At 38.9% G+C, this 14,311-nt stretch overlaps 2 protein-coding genes across 2 annotated transcripts in view; one reads left to right on the forward strand and one right to left on the reverse strand.

Annotated features, from left to right (window-relative positions):
• The window catches only part of IMMP1L (inner mitochondrial membrane peptidase subunit 1), a 36,312-nt gene extending 32,107 nt beyond the window's left edge, over positions 1-4,205 (forward strand). The window contains exon 6 of the mRNA XM_082317731.1: positions 3,870-4,205. Coding sequence (XP_082173857.1) covers positions 3,870-3,938 — 69 coding nt within the window. The 3' untranslated portion in view covers positions 3,939-4,205. The remainder of the gene's footprint in view (positions 1-3,869) is intronic.
• Positions 4,206-4,552: 347 nt separating this feature from the next.
• DNAJC24 (DnaJ heat shock protein family (Hsp40) member C24) overlaps positions 4,553-14,311 on the reverse strand; it is a 36,945-nt gene continuing 27,186 nt past the window's right edge. Inside the window, exons 4-5 of the mRNA XM_082317615.1 lie at positions 6,159-6,227; positions 4,553-5,193 (exon numbers count right to left, since the gene is read on the reverse strand). Of these exons, the coding sequence (XP_082173741.1) occupies positions 5,069-5,193; positions 6,159-6,227 (194 nt within the window). The 3' untranslated portion in view covers positions 4,553-5,068. The remainder of the gene's footprint in view (positions 5,194-6,158; positions 6,228-14,311) is intronic.

Here is a 14,311-nt window from a genome sequence, read left to right on the forward strand (position 1 = left end):
GGACTTTTCAAAAAACCTTGCAGCTATTGAGCATAATCACTAATTGCTTACTAAACCTCAAATAACACGTCCCCCTCAGCCCTACCACCGAGTTTTGTCTGACCTCGGTTCTTTCTGGATAGCATTTGCTTTGAGTTCTTCCCTAGTGTTTAGCGAGTGCTCTCTGTTCCTTCTCTGCATTGTTTGCCTTACCATGTACACCAGAGGAAAAAACGCTGCTTCTAAATAGGGCTATTTTTATGACCCAAGTTTTAGCTTGGATTATTAACTGCTAAAATACAAATGATGCTAATATGCTGGCAGCCCTCTTAATACGAATGTGGTATTAACAATCCAACCAAACAAAAAGACTTCTCCAACTGAGGCACTAGTATAGAAAAGCTGCTGTTTACTACTTTAAGGGGACTATTGGCAAATAATGTATATATTAAGAACCTATGCGTGTGGACAGCCGTGATTATTCACAGTATCGCTCCACAGGAAGAAATTTGTGTCCAGCTTGTACCCCAACAAGGAGGATGTTTGAAAGACTTTAATGAAGTGACTGACAGGACTGAACCCTAAATTTAGCAAGCAGTGAACTCTGTAAAATGAATGGAACTTACATGCAGATATTACATATTGCAGAAGTACTTTAGGACTCCAGAATATTGTCTTTTTAAAAAGATAGTATGCAATCACTTGATACTTAATCAAAATTATTCTTTAATCAAATTTTATAGCAGTTGTTTTATGATAGCGCATAGGGTAGTGATTATTAACATTTTAATGAGATTTAAGTATATGGTGCCTAACAAAAGCAAAATGAGTTTATTCTCCGAATGAGTGTTTACAGTTTGGGTTGTTGATGGTAACTCACATTAGAATACAGCGATCTTGCTATTGTATGCTGCTATTGAACATTACAGGGAAAGGCAGCGGAATACAGCTAGTCCGCATGGTGGGAGCTAATCAGTAGACCACTGCAAGTGCTTTTTAATGTAGTCTGCTAGAGGTTTCATGAAAAATCTGTTACTGCCTTGAGAACGGAAGCTTATGTGGCTTCATCTTAAAGTGGATTTTGGAGAAGCAGATGTAACAGTGCCTTTGAATGCTAAGGTTCATTTTTAGTAATGGATGCAAAAACCCCAAATCTAATTTGGAAGTAATGGATTTCAACAGAAGAGAGAGAGCTTGTACCAAGTTTGTTTAGGCAACCTATTCTTGGCAAAACATAAAGTTAATTCTCTCTGTAGCTTATCTGTGAAGTTTAGACCTAAGATTCTCAGCCAGTTGGTGCACCAGTTTTTAACCCATACAGAAATAACGATACTTCATTTTATTTGCCCCTTTTCCTCCCTGCCACCATACCAACTGCCACTCTGAGAGACAAGTTCATTCCATAAAAAGGCCATGGAAATCAAAGTAGCTGCAAATTCGGTAAAAGCCCAGGGAGTCCCAACCGACAGAACGCAGGCTTCATCCTGTCCTAGGTAGGATATCCTGCGCATTCCCTGGACTTACGCTACAGGCCTCTGTTTGACACGGAGCCTGTCTATCTTCAGAAGAGCTAGTTAGCCCCATTTATCCCCCATCCATCAGATCAAATCTATGTAGGCCAAACCAAAGAGGGCAAGGGGAAATAGCTGCTAATTGGACTAGCCAGTTTGAACGAACAAGTCACAGTCAACTTCTGTCATAACTTTAAAAGACTTGGGGATTACAACACACAGTGGCATGTCTTTGTTTCCCACAGAAGGCTTGTTCCATCTCCTTTCCAACCATGAGTATTGTTTTTCACATTCTCTCCTGCAGGCAGACGAGATAAAACATCATTTTCATTGTAACTCTACCACTAGGATTACGGTGGTGAATTTGAAACTAAATTGACAAAACAATATTTTAAACAAATTTGATTACTTTCACTGAAAGTAAGTCAAGTTGCAATAGGTGTGATCTGAGTTGCCTGAAATGAGATTTGTGCCGTAGCGAATGGCCTAAGAAACTTCCTTCTCCGGGCTTTTACTCAGATCAGCTTAGATTTGCAATATGGGATATTCCTATTCCCTTTAACTCCCGTTTGCCTTCGAGGCCAAACAAAGACTTGACACCCAGCCTGCAGCCAGCGTAGGCCCTCTGGAGAGCCTTGAATTCTGTAGCTTTGCTTCTAACCAAGATCACAAATATTCTTCTGTTGTTGGTTTGTATCTCTATATATTTATGCGGAACTCAAAATAGTTCCCTGGCTAATACGCATATAGAGACAAGACGTTACCTCTGTGTATTTCTGTGTATCAGCGGATGTTCCTCATGCTCTTCCCTAACTGCACATGCCAAAAAAGACATGTATTTTCTAAGATACTTGCATGAGAGAGCTTTGAGCCTTTTTCAGATCCACAGAACTCAAGGTCCTGGGAATGACTCATCCTTCTGTCTTCCCAAGGGCCCAGGCACAATCCAGCTGATGGCAGCTTAGCACAGTGCTGCAGGGGGCCTGTCAGAGGCAAGTCAGAGCTTCTAGCAGCGCACGGTCCCAGTCAGTAGTAAGTTGATGCTACATCTTGCTACTCAGTCTCCCACCCTTAAGTGCCTCTGCCTGTTCTGTCATTGTCTTTAGTGCTGGGGGCAAGTCATGGGGTTTGAAATATTCAACCTTGGCACTCTGCTTCCTCTTTTAAATGGAGAAAATTACTTTTTCACTCCACACAGAAAGCAGCAAAGGCTCCTTCTGTGCTGTGGATGTTCCATAAACTCAGTTAGAGAGTAAGTTGCTGCTCCTGGAAGGTGACTGCACACCTTCCTTAAGATCAAATTCTAAGGAAAAATGAGCAAGAGAAACATCATGCTAACAGATGCTCTGGGAACACGGTAGTGCATCATCTTTCTCTTTCTAGGTCGCTTCATCTTGAGCAGGGGCTGTAAGACTTTTATGGGATTAGAGCCACAGAAGGGCATTCATTCTTCAACACCATCTCTTTCCCTTCTTCCTGCTGATTCCCTCGTGCCATCTTTGAAAGAACGTGTAGCGAAGAGACACAGGCAGTCAAGGGAGACAAAGGACAAAGTATAAAAGAATGTCCTTGATTACCTATGACGACTTTTGCATCCAAGACCAGCCTACATGTAATTAGTGAATGTTCAGAGGAAAGTACTCCTGGGAGCATTCAGTAGCGTGAACGGCTATATAGTTAATTTCTGGAGAGAAAGTTTTTTCTTACTGGTGAACATCATTCTCTGACACTTGTGCTCGTACTTGGTCATGATTTGTGCTCCTTCTTTTTCCACATAGCAGCCCCCTTCTCAGAGGAGCCCCTTGGTTGAGAGCCCCTGATGGTGGCACTCCACCCCTTCATACCTATTTGCATGGTATAAGCTTACCTATAAGCCTATGGATTTTTTTTTTTTGCAAGGTTTGGTGTTTGCAGTTCAAATGCCCATCTGGAAAATACAAATGTACACCTCACTGAACTACTTCCACTGGGAGGTAATGTTCGTGGTATTCTTTCTTCTCCTAGATGGATCAAAAATATATGCTTTGTCTTTTGAGAGGTTTAAAAGCTAGAAAACTTCGAATTTAAAAGATATTTTCTAGGAACATATTTATTTCCAAGGCTGAAAAAAATAATGTAATTTGTGAGGCTCTCCATAGCAAAGCACGTTGTGTATAAATTAGTGTTGTCTCCAGCCACTATAGAATGATGATTCCTCCTAATATATAGTATGTATTACTCCTAGTAAAAGAAACACACAGGTGAGAAAAGTTCATATACCCTGTCAACCAAAGAGCTAAAAAATTATGCAGTTTATGAAACCATTACAGCAATAATAAATGAAAATACGGAACTTGGAGTTGTGATAAAAATCTCTTGTAACTGTATTTTATTTTACAGATATGGCCTCTGAATGACTTTGGATTTCTACGTGCAAGCCCCAATGGCCATAGATTTCTTGATGATTAAAAGATTTAAGTGACTATTGCCAGCTTTCATAATATTTTCTACTAAAATCAATGGAACTATTTTTGTTTAGAATAAACACAAGTATTACTTGACAAAGATGTCTCTTTCTGAGATTACATCTAACTTGAAAGTGGGAATGATACACTGCTGTCATCAACAACAATGGTATGCCTCTTATTCTGTTTCCTCTGGCTAGTCAGCATTTGTTAGAAAGTTTTGGGTTTTTACTACAAGCCAAGGTTAACCTCGACTGTTAATAAGGGGTGAAAAAGGTGCAATGCACTATTGAGAGCCACACATAGGCTATGCCTACATGAGCAAGTAGTGTGGGATTGGAACTGAAGAGTCCCAGTGGGGTTCCGGATCCGCTAGTCACTTACATGTGTTTTGTAGGGTTTTCCTTAAACTGGCTCTAGTTTGGCCCAGGAGACCGTATGCGCACGGGGGCCCAGAGCCCAGCTTCCTGCTTAGTTTTCATCTAAGGACTGAAGACTGCAGTTGTTCAGATGATGGAGAGGGTCTGTTCAAAAGTGCGCTCCTGCTCCAAGCCAAAAAGTTAATGTAGCTGCTGCTACCAGCCTGTTAGATCTGCAAGTCTCTGCCACCTCTTTCCACGGCTCAAGTCCTTGTGAGGATTTAAAGTAGTTAAATATTTAGCATAGAAATAGAAAATGTTCCTTTTTCCCATTAATGCACCTTAGTCTTCATTATCTTCAAAGCATTCTCACATGTGTGCCTCCTGATTAAATTTTGTCATCTGAGCTGTTAAAAGGATTTAACCTAAGAGGTAGGGCCTAAGGTAGCATTGATATAGACCGAGATTGAAAGACGCTACTCCGTTGTTTGCTGGGAAAGAAATGTCATTTACATCATGAGATATATTCCAGTTGTACAGAACTTAGTGTTCTGTTCTGGAGGCTTTTAATAACCAGCTCTTTAGCTGCGGAAGGAAAAAAAAAAACCAAGCCTCATGTCTGCAGAGCTACATTAGCAAATGGGCACATTTGCTTTCTTTGAACTTGTAGTGCCCTCCTTTTCTTGAACATACATTTATTTCTTAGCAGATGCTGTCCCCTGCTTGCCCAGTCTTTCTGAAAGTTTGTAACTCTCAGTGTGCTTGATTGAAACAATCACTGAAGGATCTCGATAACAAGTGAACATGTGTCACAACAAACCAAAGATACGTCTTTGGTTTCACTCTTGAAGACAGTGTAATTCCCACCACATCGGCATGAGAGGGTATAACATTGTTCATCTGCCAAAAAAAGAAAACAAAAAAGCCTTTAGTGCTTGAGAAGAATCAAGAATTTATTTTGGATTTTCTTCACAAAGCCGCTCGTAATAACACAACATAATTTGTGTGTGTGACCCTCCCACTGCTGGATCATAAATATCAGTACTTGTGCGCTGCCATCTGTTGCTCAAAAAATATCTATACTGTTAAAATGTGTTTCAGTGCCTGTGAGGCATTCTTATGCCAAACAGCCAGGGTCAGCGTGGTCTCTTTAAAAGAGCAAATAATAAAAAGGTGCACATCAGTGAACCAGACCTATGTTACAAGGACTACATCACCGAATATTTCTGAATGGGAACTTGATTCTGACAAAGTACCAAGATCTTTAGAGAGCAATTAAGAACAAACTAAGGGGTGTTAATTATACATATGACAGATCAAGGATGGTTCCAAAACAGACTGCTAGCCCAGGAAGCAAACGTAAAACAGAAGAAAGGAAAGTACATAGGATTTTCCCTGCCACAGCTTAAAAAAAAAAAAAAAAAAAAAAATCAGCCATTCATTCAAAAAGCAAGTAAATGATAAAAGCTAGAGTAATATAAAGGAGAGAAGTAACACACTGTCAAATGAAAAAAATCTGTATGGAGAGACTTGCATTCTACCATCACAGAAAGAGCAAGAAAATGCATGAGAGATTTGGGAGTAATCTGAAAATCTAAATACTCAATTATACTACAAGAAGAGAGCTAGGTGAAAAGTGGTACTGCAAGCAGGGGGAGTGGGGAGAGATGAAGAAGGAATGCAAAATAAGTATCACAGAAAGTTAAGTTCCAATTCAGGTAATCACAGAGAACAGAATAGCTAAATCTGAGGAAAATAGAAATAAAGTAGAATAAGACAACATAATGGTATAAGATGCAGAAACAATAGAAAACATTTGCAGTGACAAGGAAAGGCACTGGGAACAAGTAGTAAGGCACTCATACCTTCGTTCCAGGACATATCCTCAAGATAAATTTGTGCATGTAGTGGCCATTCTTTTGTCAGATTATTTTCTATAAAGAAAACATGACAGAGGTTCAACCCTGCTAACATACAGGTCCTTGTTTCTTCCTGATATATTAATAGGTTTATATACCTAGCACTCAATCTGGTCCCTACTAGAGAGTCGTACCTAGACCACATTATCAGTTCACATGCAGTTCTCTAAAATTTTAGTTTCCATATCTCCGCATAAGCTGGAAAATGGCCTACTGTAGCCAGAAGTAAATGGTGAAAATGTATTACTGAAATTAAGACACTACTGAAACCAGTACTTTTGGGCATCCCAAACAATTATGTGAAATTAGGGGCAAACTTTTGTTCTTATGTAAATACCTTTTAAAAGCCTGGCTGTAACTACAATTCCACAAGCTGAAATTGTGAACGTCTGCTTACCTGTACTTTTCACAAAAGCACGGAATGGTCGAGGTCAGAAGGGACCTCTCAAGATCACCTAATGCAACCCTGCATCAGCAGGGTCAGCTCCAGCAAGCTGCCCAGGACCACGTGCAGTCAGATTTTAAGTATCTCCACAGATGGTGACTCCATGCTCTCTCTTAGGCAACCCATTCTCCTTTAGAAAGGAGAAGCCAAATACCACCCCCCCCAAGCACCAAGTAAATGGTAGGGTTGCGTGTGAGAAGAACACGAAGATTCCTGCAAAAAGATATTCCTAACAGAAGATAAATGAAAAACACTTTTAGGGGAAGACTCCTCCAAGTGTTCTTTTATGACAGAGTCCCTCAGCACAGAAAGAAGGTCAGTTCTGGCCAGCACCTGAGATCGGTTACCATTTGATCCCCTACGTTCTTCCAACATTGAGTACAGCATGAAATGAAGTGTACAATACAATTGAAATTATCAAATGCAAACTGTGCAATACAAATTGGTTTTTGCAATTTATTGGCACACTCATATTTGATGTGTGAAGTTCACACCAAATTCTTTAACTGAACATTGTAAGATTTTGTCAACAGAGTTACAAGTGAAGCCATAAAAGGTAATATTAAAAAAAAAAAACCAAACCAAACAACCCAAACCCAACCCAAAACCTTACTATGGAAAACCTCCCGGCTGCTGCCTGACACCTGGAAGCTCCAGCTCCCCAAATGCTGTATTTTAAAGAACCAGAAACACCTGAAAGCTGATCTTTAGCACATATGCAGAAATGCCCTACATTTGGCAAGACTCAGGAGATAAGTGCTTATTTAAGGTTTAAATGGGGTTGTTATTGAGAAAGTAGGTGTTCCTTCTCTTGGATCAGTGAGTTTTTGAACAAGTTTTATAGTTTAATAACATCAAGCGTTTTAGAGCATATAGTGTTGTCTACAGCTTTCTATGAAAAGTTGGTAGTGAAAGAATTTCTTATTCCAGAACTACTTATGAGCACTTGCTGAAAAAGTCAGAGGCCTAGATTATGTTATGTTATTTTAATTCCCAAGAGATTGCCCTACCTAATCACTAGATTGTAGGGTATTCTAAATGGTTCCCAGCTTCTATATAACTGCTCTTTGCTCTGGACTGAGAAGTAGAAATAAGGGACTTTGCAGCTGCCTCCTCCAACCCTATTAACCCCAGAAAAACCACACATCTCCAACCTCTCTCTGATCAGATAACGGAGTATTCTCCTCTTTGCCACCAAACATCATTATCCGATTGCAACCACCTTACTCTTCAAGAGTTGATACCAGATTTCGAACAGTGAAGCAGTGACTCAGAACAGACATACATCAATATTCCACCACTTGATTTCACCCATTAGCTATGTAAAGCAAGCTATTCACAAGTAATATTCCTAACCTACAACAAAGTAGTATAAGTTGCTGCGAAGAAGTTTAAGGCTACTATGAAAGTATAATCCTAGCAATAGCTAATCACCGCTTTCTCTATAGTTAATTATCTAAATTAACTTTAAAATCTAACCAATCTGTTTTGTTGTGTTTTTTGGGGGTTTTTTTTGTTTGTTTGTCTCCCCTTTCATACCTCTATCAGTTTTAAAAGTATAGTGTCATAGGTAGAAGTATTAGTGTAATGTACCAGTAGTGAAATGAACCCCTTGTATTTTAACTATCCTTATGTATAATTGGGTGGGGGGAAGAAGAGTTACATTTTGGGGTTTTAAATTGGACATTTAAGGCCAGTTTTAAAAAAAAAAAAAAATCAACCATCAAATACTAAGTCCCAGTCTTTATTTTGCAACCAAATGATTATTCTAATTTTAACAGAAATGTACATTGTAGATCCTTAAGAATGATCCTCATCTAAATTAGTTTTAATGAAGGAGATAAAAACAAATCAGACACATTGGAAATAATGACAGAATCAATACAGCCTCTTTGACGTTACCTTTGCTGAACACCTAGTCTGTAATGAAAAGGTCAGAATGAAAAGAAAATTAACCCTCTCAAACCTAATACTTTATTGCTGACAAAAAAAGGGGAAAAAAAATCAGCAAGAGAGTAAAGATGAAAGAAAACTGGAAGATATACTTATCAATCAGTCATTCTCATTGTAGTGCATGCTCTCAATTACATAAACAAGAGCTATGGGTAATGTTTTAGTTATACAAAGTAAACACATTTTTCTTAACACCTGATTGGAACATTAGTTAACTGCATGAAATGTCCAAAATAAAATAAAAGGTCAGATGGTCTTAACTCCTGCCAAACAACTCTAACATTAACTTGGAGTTAGGCTGGTACAGCCTTCTAGCTACAAAAGATGAGAACAGGAGCGGTGAACGTCCTGAAAACACCCACAAAACTGGTCAGAGGCCTCTCCTCCAGCAGGCCTTGTGTGCAATAGAGAGTCCTCCTCCTCTTTTTTGAGGAAGGAAAAAAAAAAAAGAAAAAAAAGAAACCTGAGTTCAAAATGAAGTCTGTCTACCTACCTCCCTACCTTCAGGTTCTTCTCTCCACTGGGGTGGAAGAAAACAATAATATAACTGTGAGAACAGTGTGAAAAAGGCAAGTGCTTCCTACTTCACCTGGGGTTTTGGGTGGTTTTTTTTTTTAATACTTGGAAGAAAAATTCACAAAGGAAAATGGTCTCTTACGTTGTAGGAAGAACAGATTTTCCTAAGCTTCATTTATAGCTAGCAAAAAATTGAGTTAAAAAGAAACCAGGCTTTCCTATTTGGAATTCATGAAGCAGGATTTTGCTCAGAACAAGTTTTATAGGATCAGAGGTGGAGCTCTGGGTCATGTCTTGCTGACAGAAATCACAAAAAGGGCAGATGGACCATATGAAGAGAACCGGTGAGATGCAAATTCAGGTTACCATACTTTCTGAAGTAAAGTTACTCACAAAGTAATGAAGAAGGTAGCTGAGGAAAAGTCTACCCTCTCTTCTATTCCAAACATAGTACAATATGAAGCCCAGGAAAGAGAATTTCAACCAAGATTTTCTAGTTCATTACTGCAATTGTAATTTTAAAAATTAAAACAAAAAAAAAAAATCAATGGGCAAAATCAATCACTCAGACAATTCCCAGCCTGGACAGAGATTGTTATTCCTAGTCTGATGCTCAAGTCTGAAAGAATCTTACTGGTTATCTCAGAAGATGTAAGTTTTCAATTAGTACTCTGGACTTGAGTAAGTCTCCAAACTTGGCACATAATCCAGTAACTGCTCTCGTCAGTCAGTTTTGTATGCTGCATTTGTTTGCTTATCTGGTTCAAGCAGGAGAAACTTTCCTTCCAGAGCTGAACAAAACTTTTTTATTTTCTAGTTCTCCTCTCTAATACACCTTAAGCAGCAGAAACCGATTTAGCCACTTATTTACAAACAGAGGGACAGCCCAGTATGAGTTTGGGGAGCATAGAAGCAGAACTTCAAACCTAACAGTTTTCACAGAGCGTGTTAGTGACTCTAGTATTTCTTGTGCTCTTCCTTATTTCATCTACATCGTTATTATTACAGCCATGACTCTCGTTAGTGGTTCTCTGAAGTAAACTGGTGTCTGATTTGCACTCCCTTGCCAGAGGAGAAGGTTACTTAAGACTGGTATTGTTACCAGTCCTGAGTCCTGTGGTAGGCTTACTTATACGTGACGTCTGCTTAAGCTGTAGAACTCTGTACCAAGCTGTACTTTCTGAAACATGTTCCTGAGCACATAGGGAAAACTGTGAAGACCTGAGCATCTACCCTAACTTGAAAAACAAATTTTAATTCACAAGAAGAACAGCCTGCCTGGCTTTGCCATCTATTGGATTTGTCCGACAACAAGAGGTGAAAGGATTCTGCAGCTCCATTGTCTCAACTGCAGGATCTAAGAAAACACTGGCAGGCTCATCAGAGAGGTTTATGAGCCTGCAATTCAAAGAGATTAAAAGGAAAAATCTACTGAGATTCTTTCAGGCTACAGAACAACATTAAATAACTATTAGCAGCTTGGTTCAGTAAAGCTTTACTAGAGCCCTTGCTGGGTCATTCAGAAATTGTAAAAGAGGAAAGGTATTTAAGTTTCACTTGAGGATACAATAAATATTTCTTGGGCTATTTAAGGCTGAGTTGCAAGGGTTGCAAGCAGTAAATGGAAATTTAACCCTTTTAACAGTTTATGGTAATAGTAAAAATAGTCAGAATACTTAAAAGATTTTTCTAGGTCTTTATCAGTCACATCGTCTTAGAAATTTTTTTTTTTTTAAAAAAAAACCAAACAATTAAAGTTCAAGATAAGTATTGTCAATCAAATACTGTTCATAGTATCTACTAAATATCAAAATCACCACAGTACTCAAAACCTGGATGTTTTCTGAAGTTAATTTTCTAATAGGCTATTTGGTTTTAAACAATTACTTAAGTTTTCTCTCTTGCATTAAAATAACTATGCTTACTTCAATTTGAAATTATAAAAAAGTCATACGTAAAGAATTTTCATAACAAAATGCTGTATTTGTTAAAAAAATATAAAAAATTGCTTCACTTGTAGCCAGTGCAGATTAGAATTAACTCCAAAGAGCTGCAGTAAAAGGCTTGCGTCTCAGCACTAGCTGAGGGTCTACAGCCATGAAATCCATGGCGAGAGAAGGAACGTACACTTCTGTCACTTAAGGAGTATAACCTGGCACACTGAGAAGCCTAAGTTCACAGCTATGTTAAAAGCTTTATTTTGGTCTAAAAGTAATTTTTTAAGAAGGAATTTTCTTAACAAGGAACAACTAAAATACACTGCAGTAATTTTTTTTCCTTTCTTTTAATAAGATAGTCAAGGTGTTCAACTGCCCCTTCTGCTAGCTATTAAAAGCATTTTTGTAGGCTTTTGTCTTGCTTCTCCTGCTTATTCTCATAGTGGATTTGTAAGGTTATTCTTCTGGCACCCTATTTACCAAATTACGTAAGATAACTTGATGACCAATACAGAATCATCACTTCATTGCTGGAGCAGGAGAGAATGCTGGATTCATGGGAAAGTGACCATCTCCAAGCCAGTCTTCAGTTCACTGTACTGGGAGAGGAATGGGGAAGGAGCTACCTTCTATTTGGTTCTTCTTTTGCCTAATTTATGACCACACCTGTGTAAGACTCGCTTTCTAAACCTGCAGTAGAAACATAACTGAGAGCGAGGACACATCCTCAAAGATTTTTCAGGTTTTAAAGAGATCGGTATTGTCAGTGGAAGCTGAATTAGCGACCAGATATTTTAAAATGAGCTATTAGGCTAAGGAAAGATTTTTGTTGTGCCCCACTGCCTAAAGGGAAGGTACAGAGAGGATGGAACCAGCATTGTTCAGAGACAAACGGCATGAGTTGGAACCTGGCAATTCCAGTTCGCACCTGTAATTCCTTAAGTCTAAGAAATGAAGCAAGAACAAAAGGAAAATGATGCTGGAATATGTATTCATGTATGAAAACTGCATCTGTAATATTTTTCTAAAAATATAATTTCAAAATTGAAAATCAAAAGGACATACGTGCCGAGAAGTAAAAGCTCCCACTGGTGATTACATCCCCCGCCCTATAAATACTTCTGCTTTATGGACACTTGTGTCCATCATCACATAAAAACATATCCTGGATAGAACCTCACTGGAGCCATACAGGGAAAAAAAAACCCTAGATTCTTAAATTCCTCCACCCTCTGCCCCAAACACACATACAAAGCAACGGGGTTTAGTGTCAATCCCATTATTAGCTTTGAATTACTTGCTACATTTAGTGTCAGAAATTAATCAAAGTCACCAGTTTATTGATTTAATTTTTATTGTGACCTTTCTATTAATCATTTCATCATTAATAATTAAAATGGAAAATGAATTATCTTAATTATGCGATTGTTCAGATACACAGTTGCTTTGTATTTAAGTCAACAAAAATACACAAAAGTTGCAGGGCTGCTATTCAAAGGGACCTTGATAGGATACAGAAGTGGGCTGAGAGGGACATCAAAGGGTTTGACAAGGATCAACTCCTGCTTTTGGGATGGAATAACCTCATGCACCAGTACAGGCCGGGAGACAACTGGCTGGAAAGCAGTTTTCCAGAAAAGGACCTGAGGGTCCTGGTGGACAAGAGGTTCAACACAAGTCAGCAGGTCAAGGCAGTGATTTTTTCCTTTTTCTTCTCTACTCAGCACTTAACGAGATTGCATCTGAAGTCCTGTGTCCAGTTTTGGTCTCCCCAGTACAAAGCACTGACATATAGGAGCAAGTCCAGCAGACTGCCAGCACGGTCAGGGGTTGGGACACACGTCATACAAGGAGAGGCCAGAAGAACACAGGCATCTCATTGTCTTCTCTATACCCTCCTATTAGGTAGCTGTAGACTTCTCAGGGGTACACAGTGGAAGGATGAGAAGTGAAAGGCACAAGTTGCAAAAAGAATCCTTATATCCAACTTCGTAGAAGGCAAACATGTTTTGGCTGGTTCTGGGTTTGTGTTTTTGGTTTTTGTTTGGGGTTTTTGGTTTGGTTTTTCTACTGTGAGGGTGTTCAAACGCTGGAACAGACTGCCCAGGGCAGCTCTGGAATCTCCATCCTTGGAGATATTAAAAACTAGGCTGAAGAAGGTCTGAGCAGCTGACCTGTGTGGAGTTGCTTTGAGTAGGAGACTGATCTAGATGACCTATGAAGGTCCCTTCCAACCTATGTGATTCTCTGATTCTGTGAAAAGTTTTCTATTCTTTCGAATTGTGACACAAAAACATGAACTTTCAGGGTTCAGATGACTTCTAATATGAAAACCGTAAAGCAGTTTTTTTCCACGCTAAACTCACTGAAAAACTTTTGGTTAATTATTACTGTCAAACTTGGTTTTAACTGCATATTCATCTTTTCTAAATGGGATACCGAACAAAGAATGGAAAAATCTCTAAGAAGAAAAATCTGCTGAGGAAAAAAACAGTCCGTTCTTATGGTAAATTGGTATTTTACCTATTGGTAAATTGTTATACAGCTTTTTTTCCCCATCCCCCAAATTTTTCACAGGGATTAGAAGCAAAAGATTCACCATTATAAAAGGGTATTCTTATATGTCATTAAAGATACGACAAAACATTGAATTGGAAAAATTTTCACAAAATATACAAAAAGGCAGTAGTTCTAAGATTTCCAGACCAGAGAGGCTTGGATAAGTATTTGAGCCAAACCTCTAAATGGTTTCAGGTTCGTCCTTTCCTCTTTAATACTATGGCCTGAAGGCACAAAAAATGAGTAGAAGATCATTGTGATACCTTCAGAGAAAAGCAGGATTAAGATATGAAAGCACATTCTCAATGATTCAATCAAAAAAAACCCAACCCACAACTAAAACCATAGAGCCCCACAGAATTTCAGCTTCTTAGGACTTCTCTGGCCACTGAATTTCTGAGCCAAGTAATGAAGATTTAGTTAGTATAAAACAAGAAGGCACAGACAAATACACAACCTGTGAAATGGGGAAAAAATGACTACCGTGCAAAGGACTTCCTGCTGACTGGCCGCCCCACACACACGCACGCTGGCATCCTCAGCTCCTCCTGCCTGGGCTTTGCAGTCTTACTAACTTGCTGTATTATCTCCCTCATCGCTATTCCCCTTAGCCGCTGTCTCAATTCCTTGGTTTCTGAGCGCTTTTACAGCAGTGTCTATGAATTTGTCTAGAATCATGACTTCAGAAG

Source organism: Platalea leucorodia (assembly GCF_965183815.1).
Source record: "Platalea leucorodia genome assembly, chromosome: 7".
NCBI classification, from domain to species: domain Eukaryota; kingdom Metazoa; phylum Chordata; class Aves; order Pelecaniformes; family Threskiornithidae; genus Platalea; species Platalea leucorodia.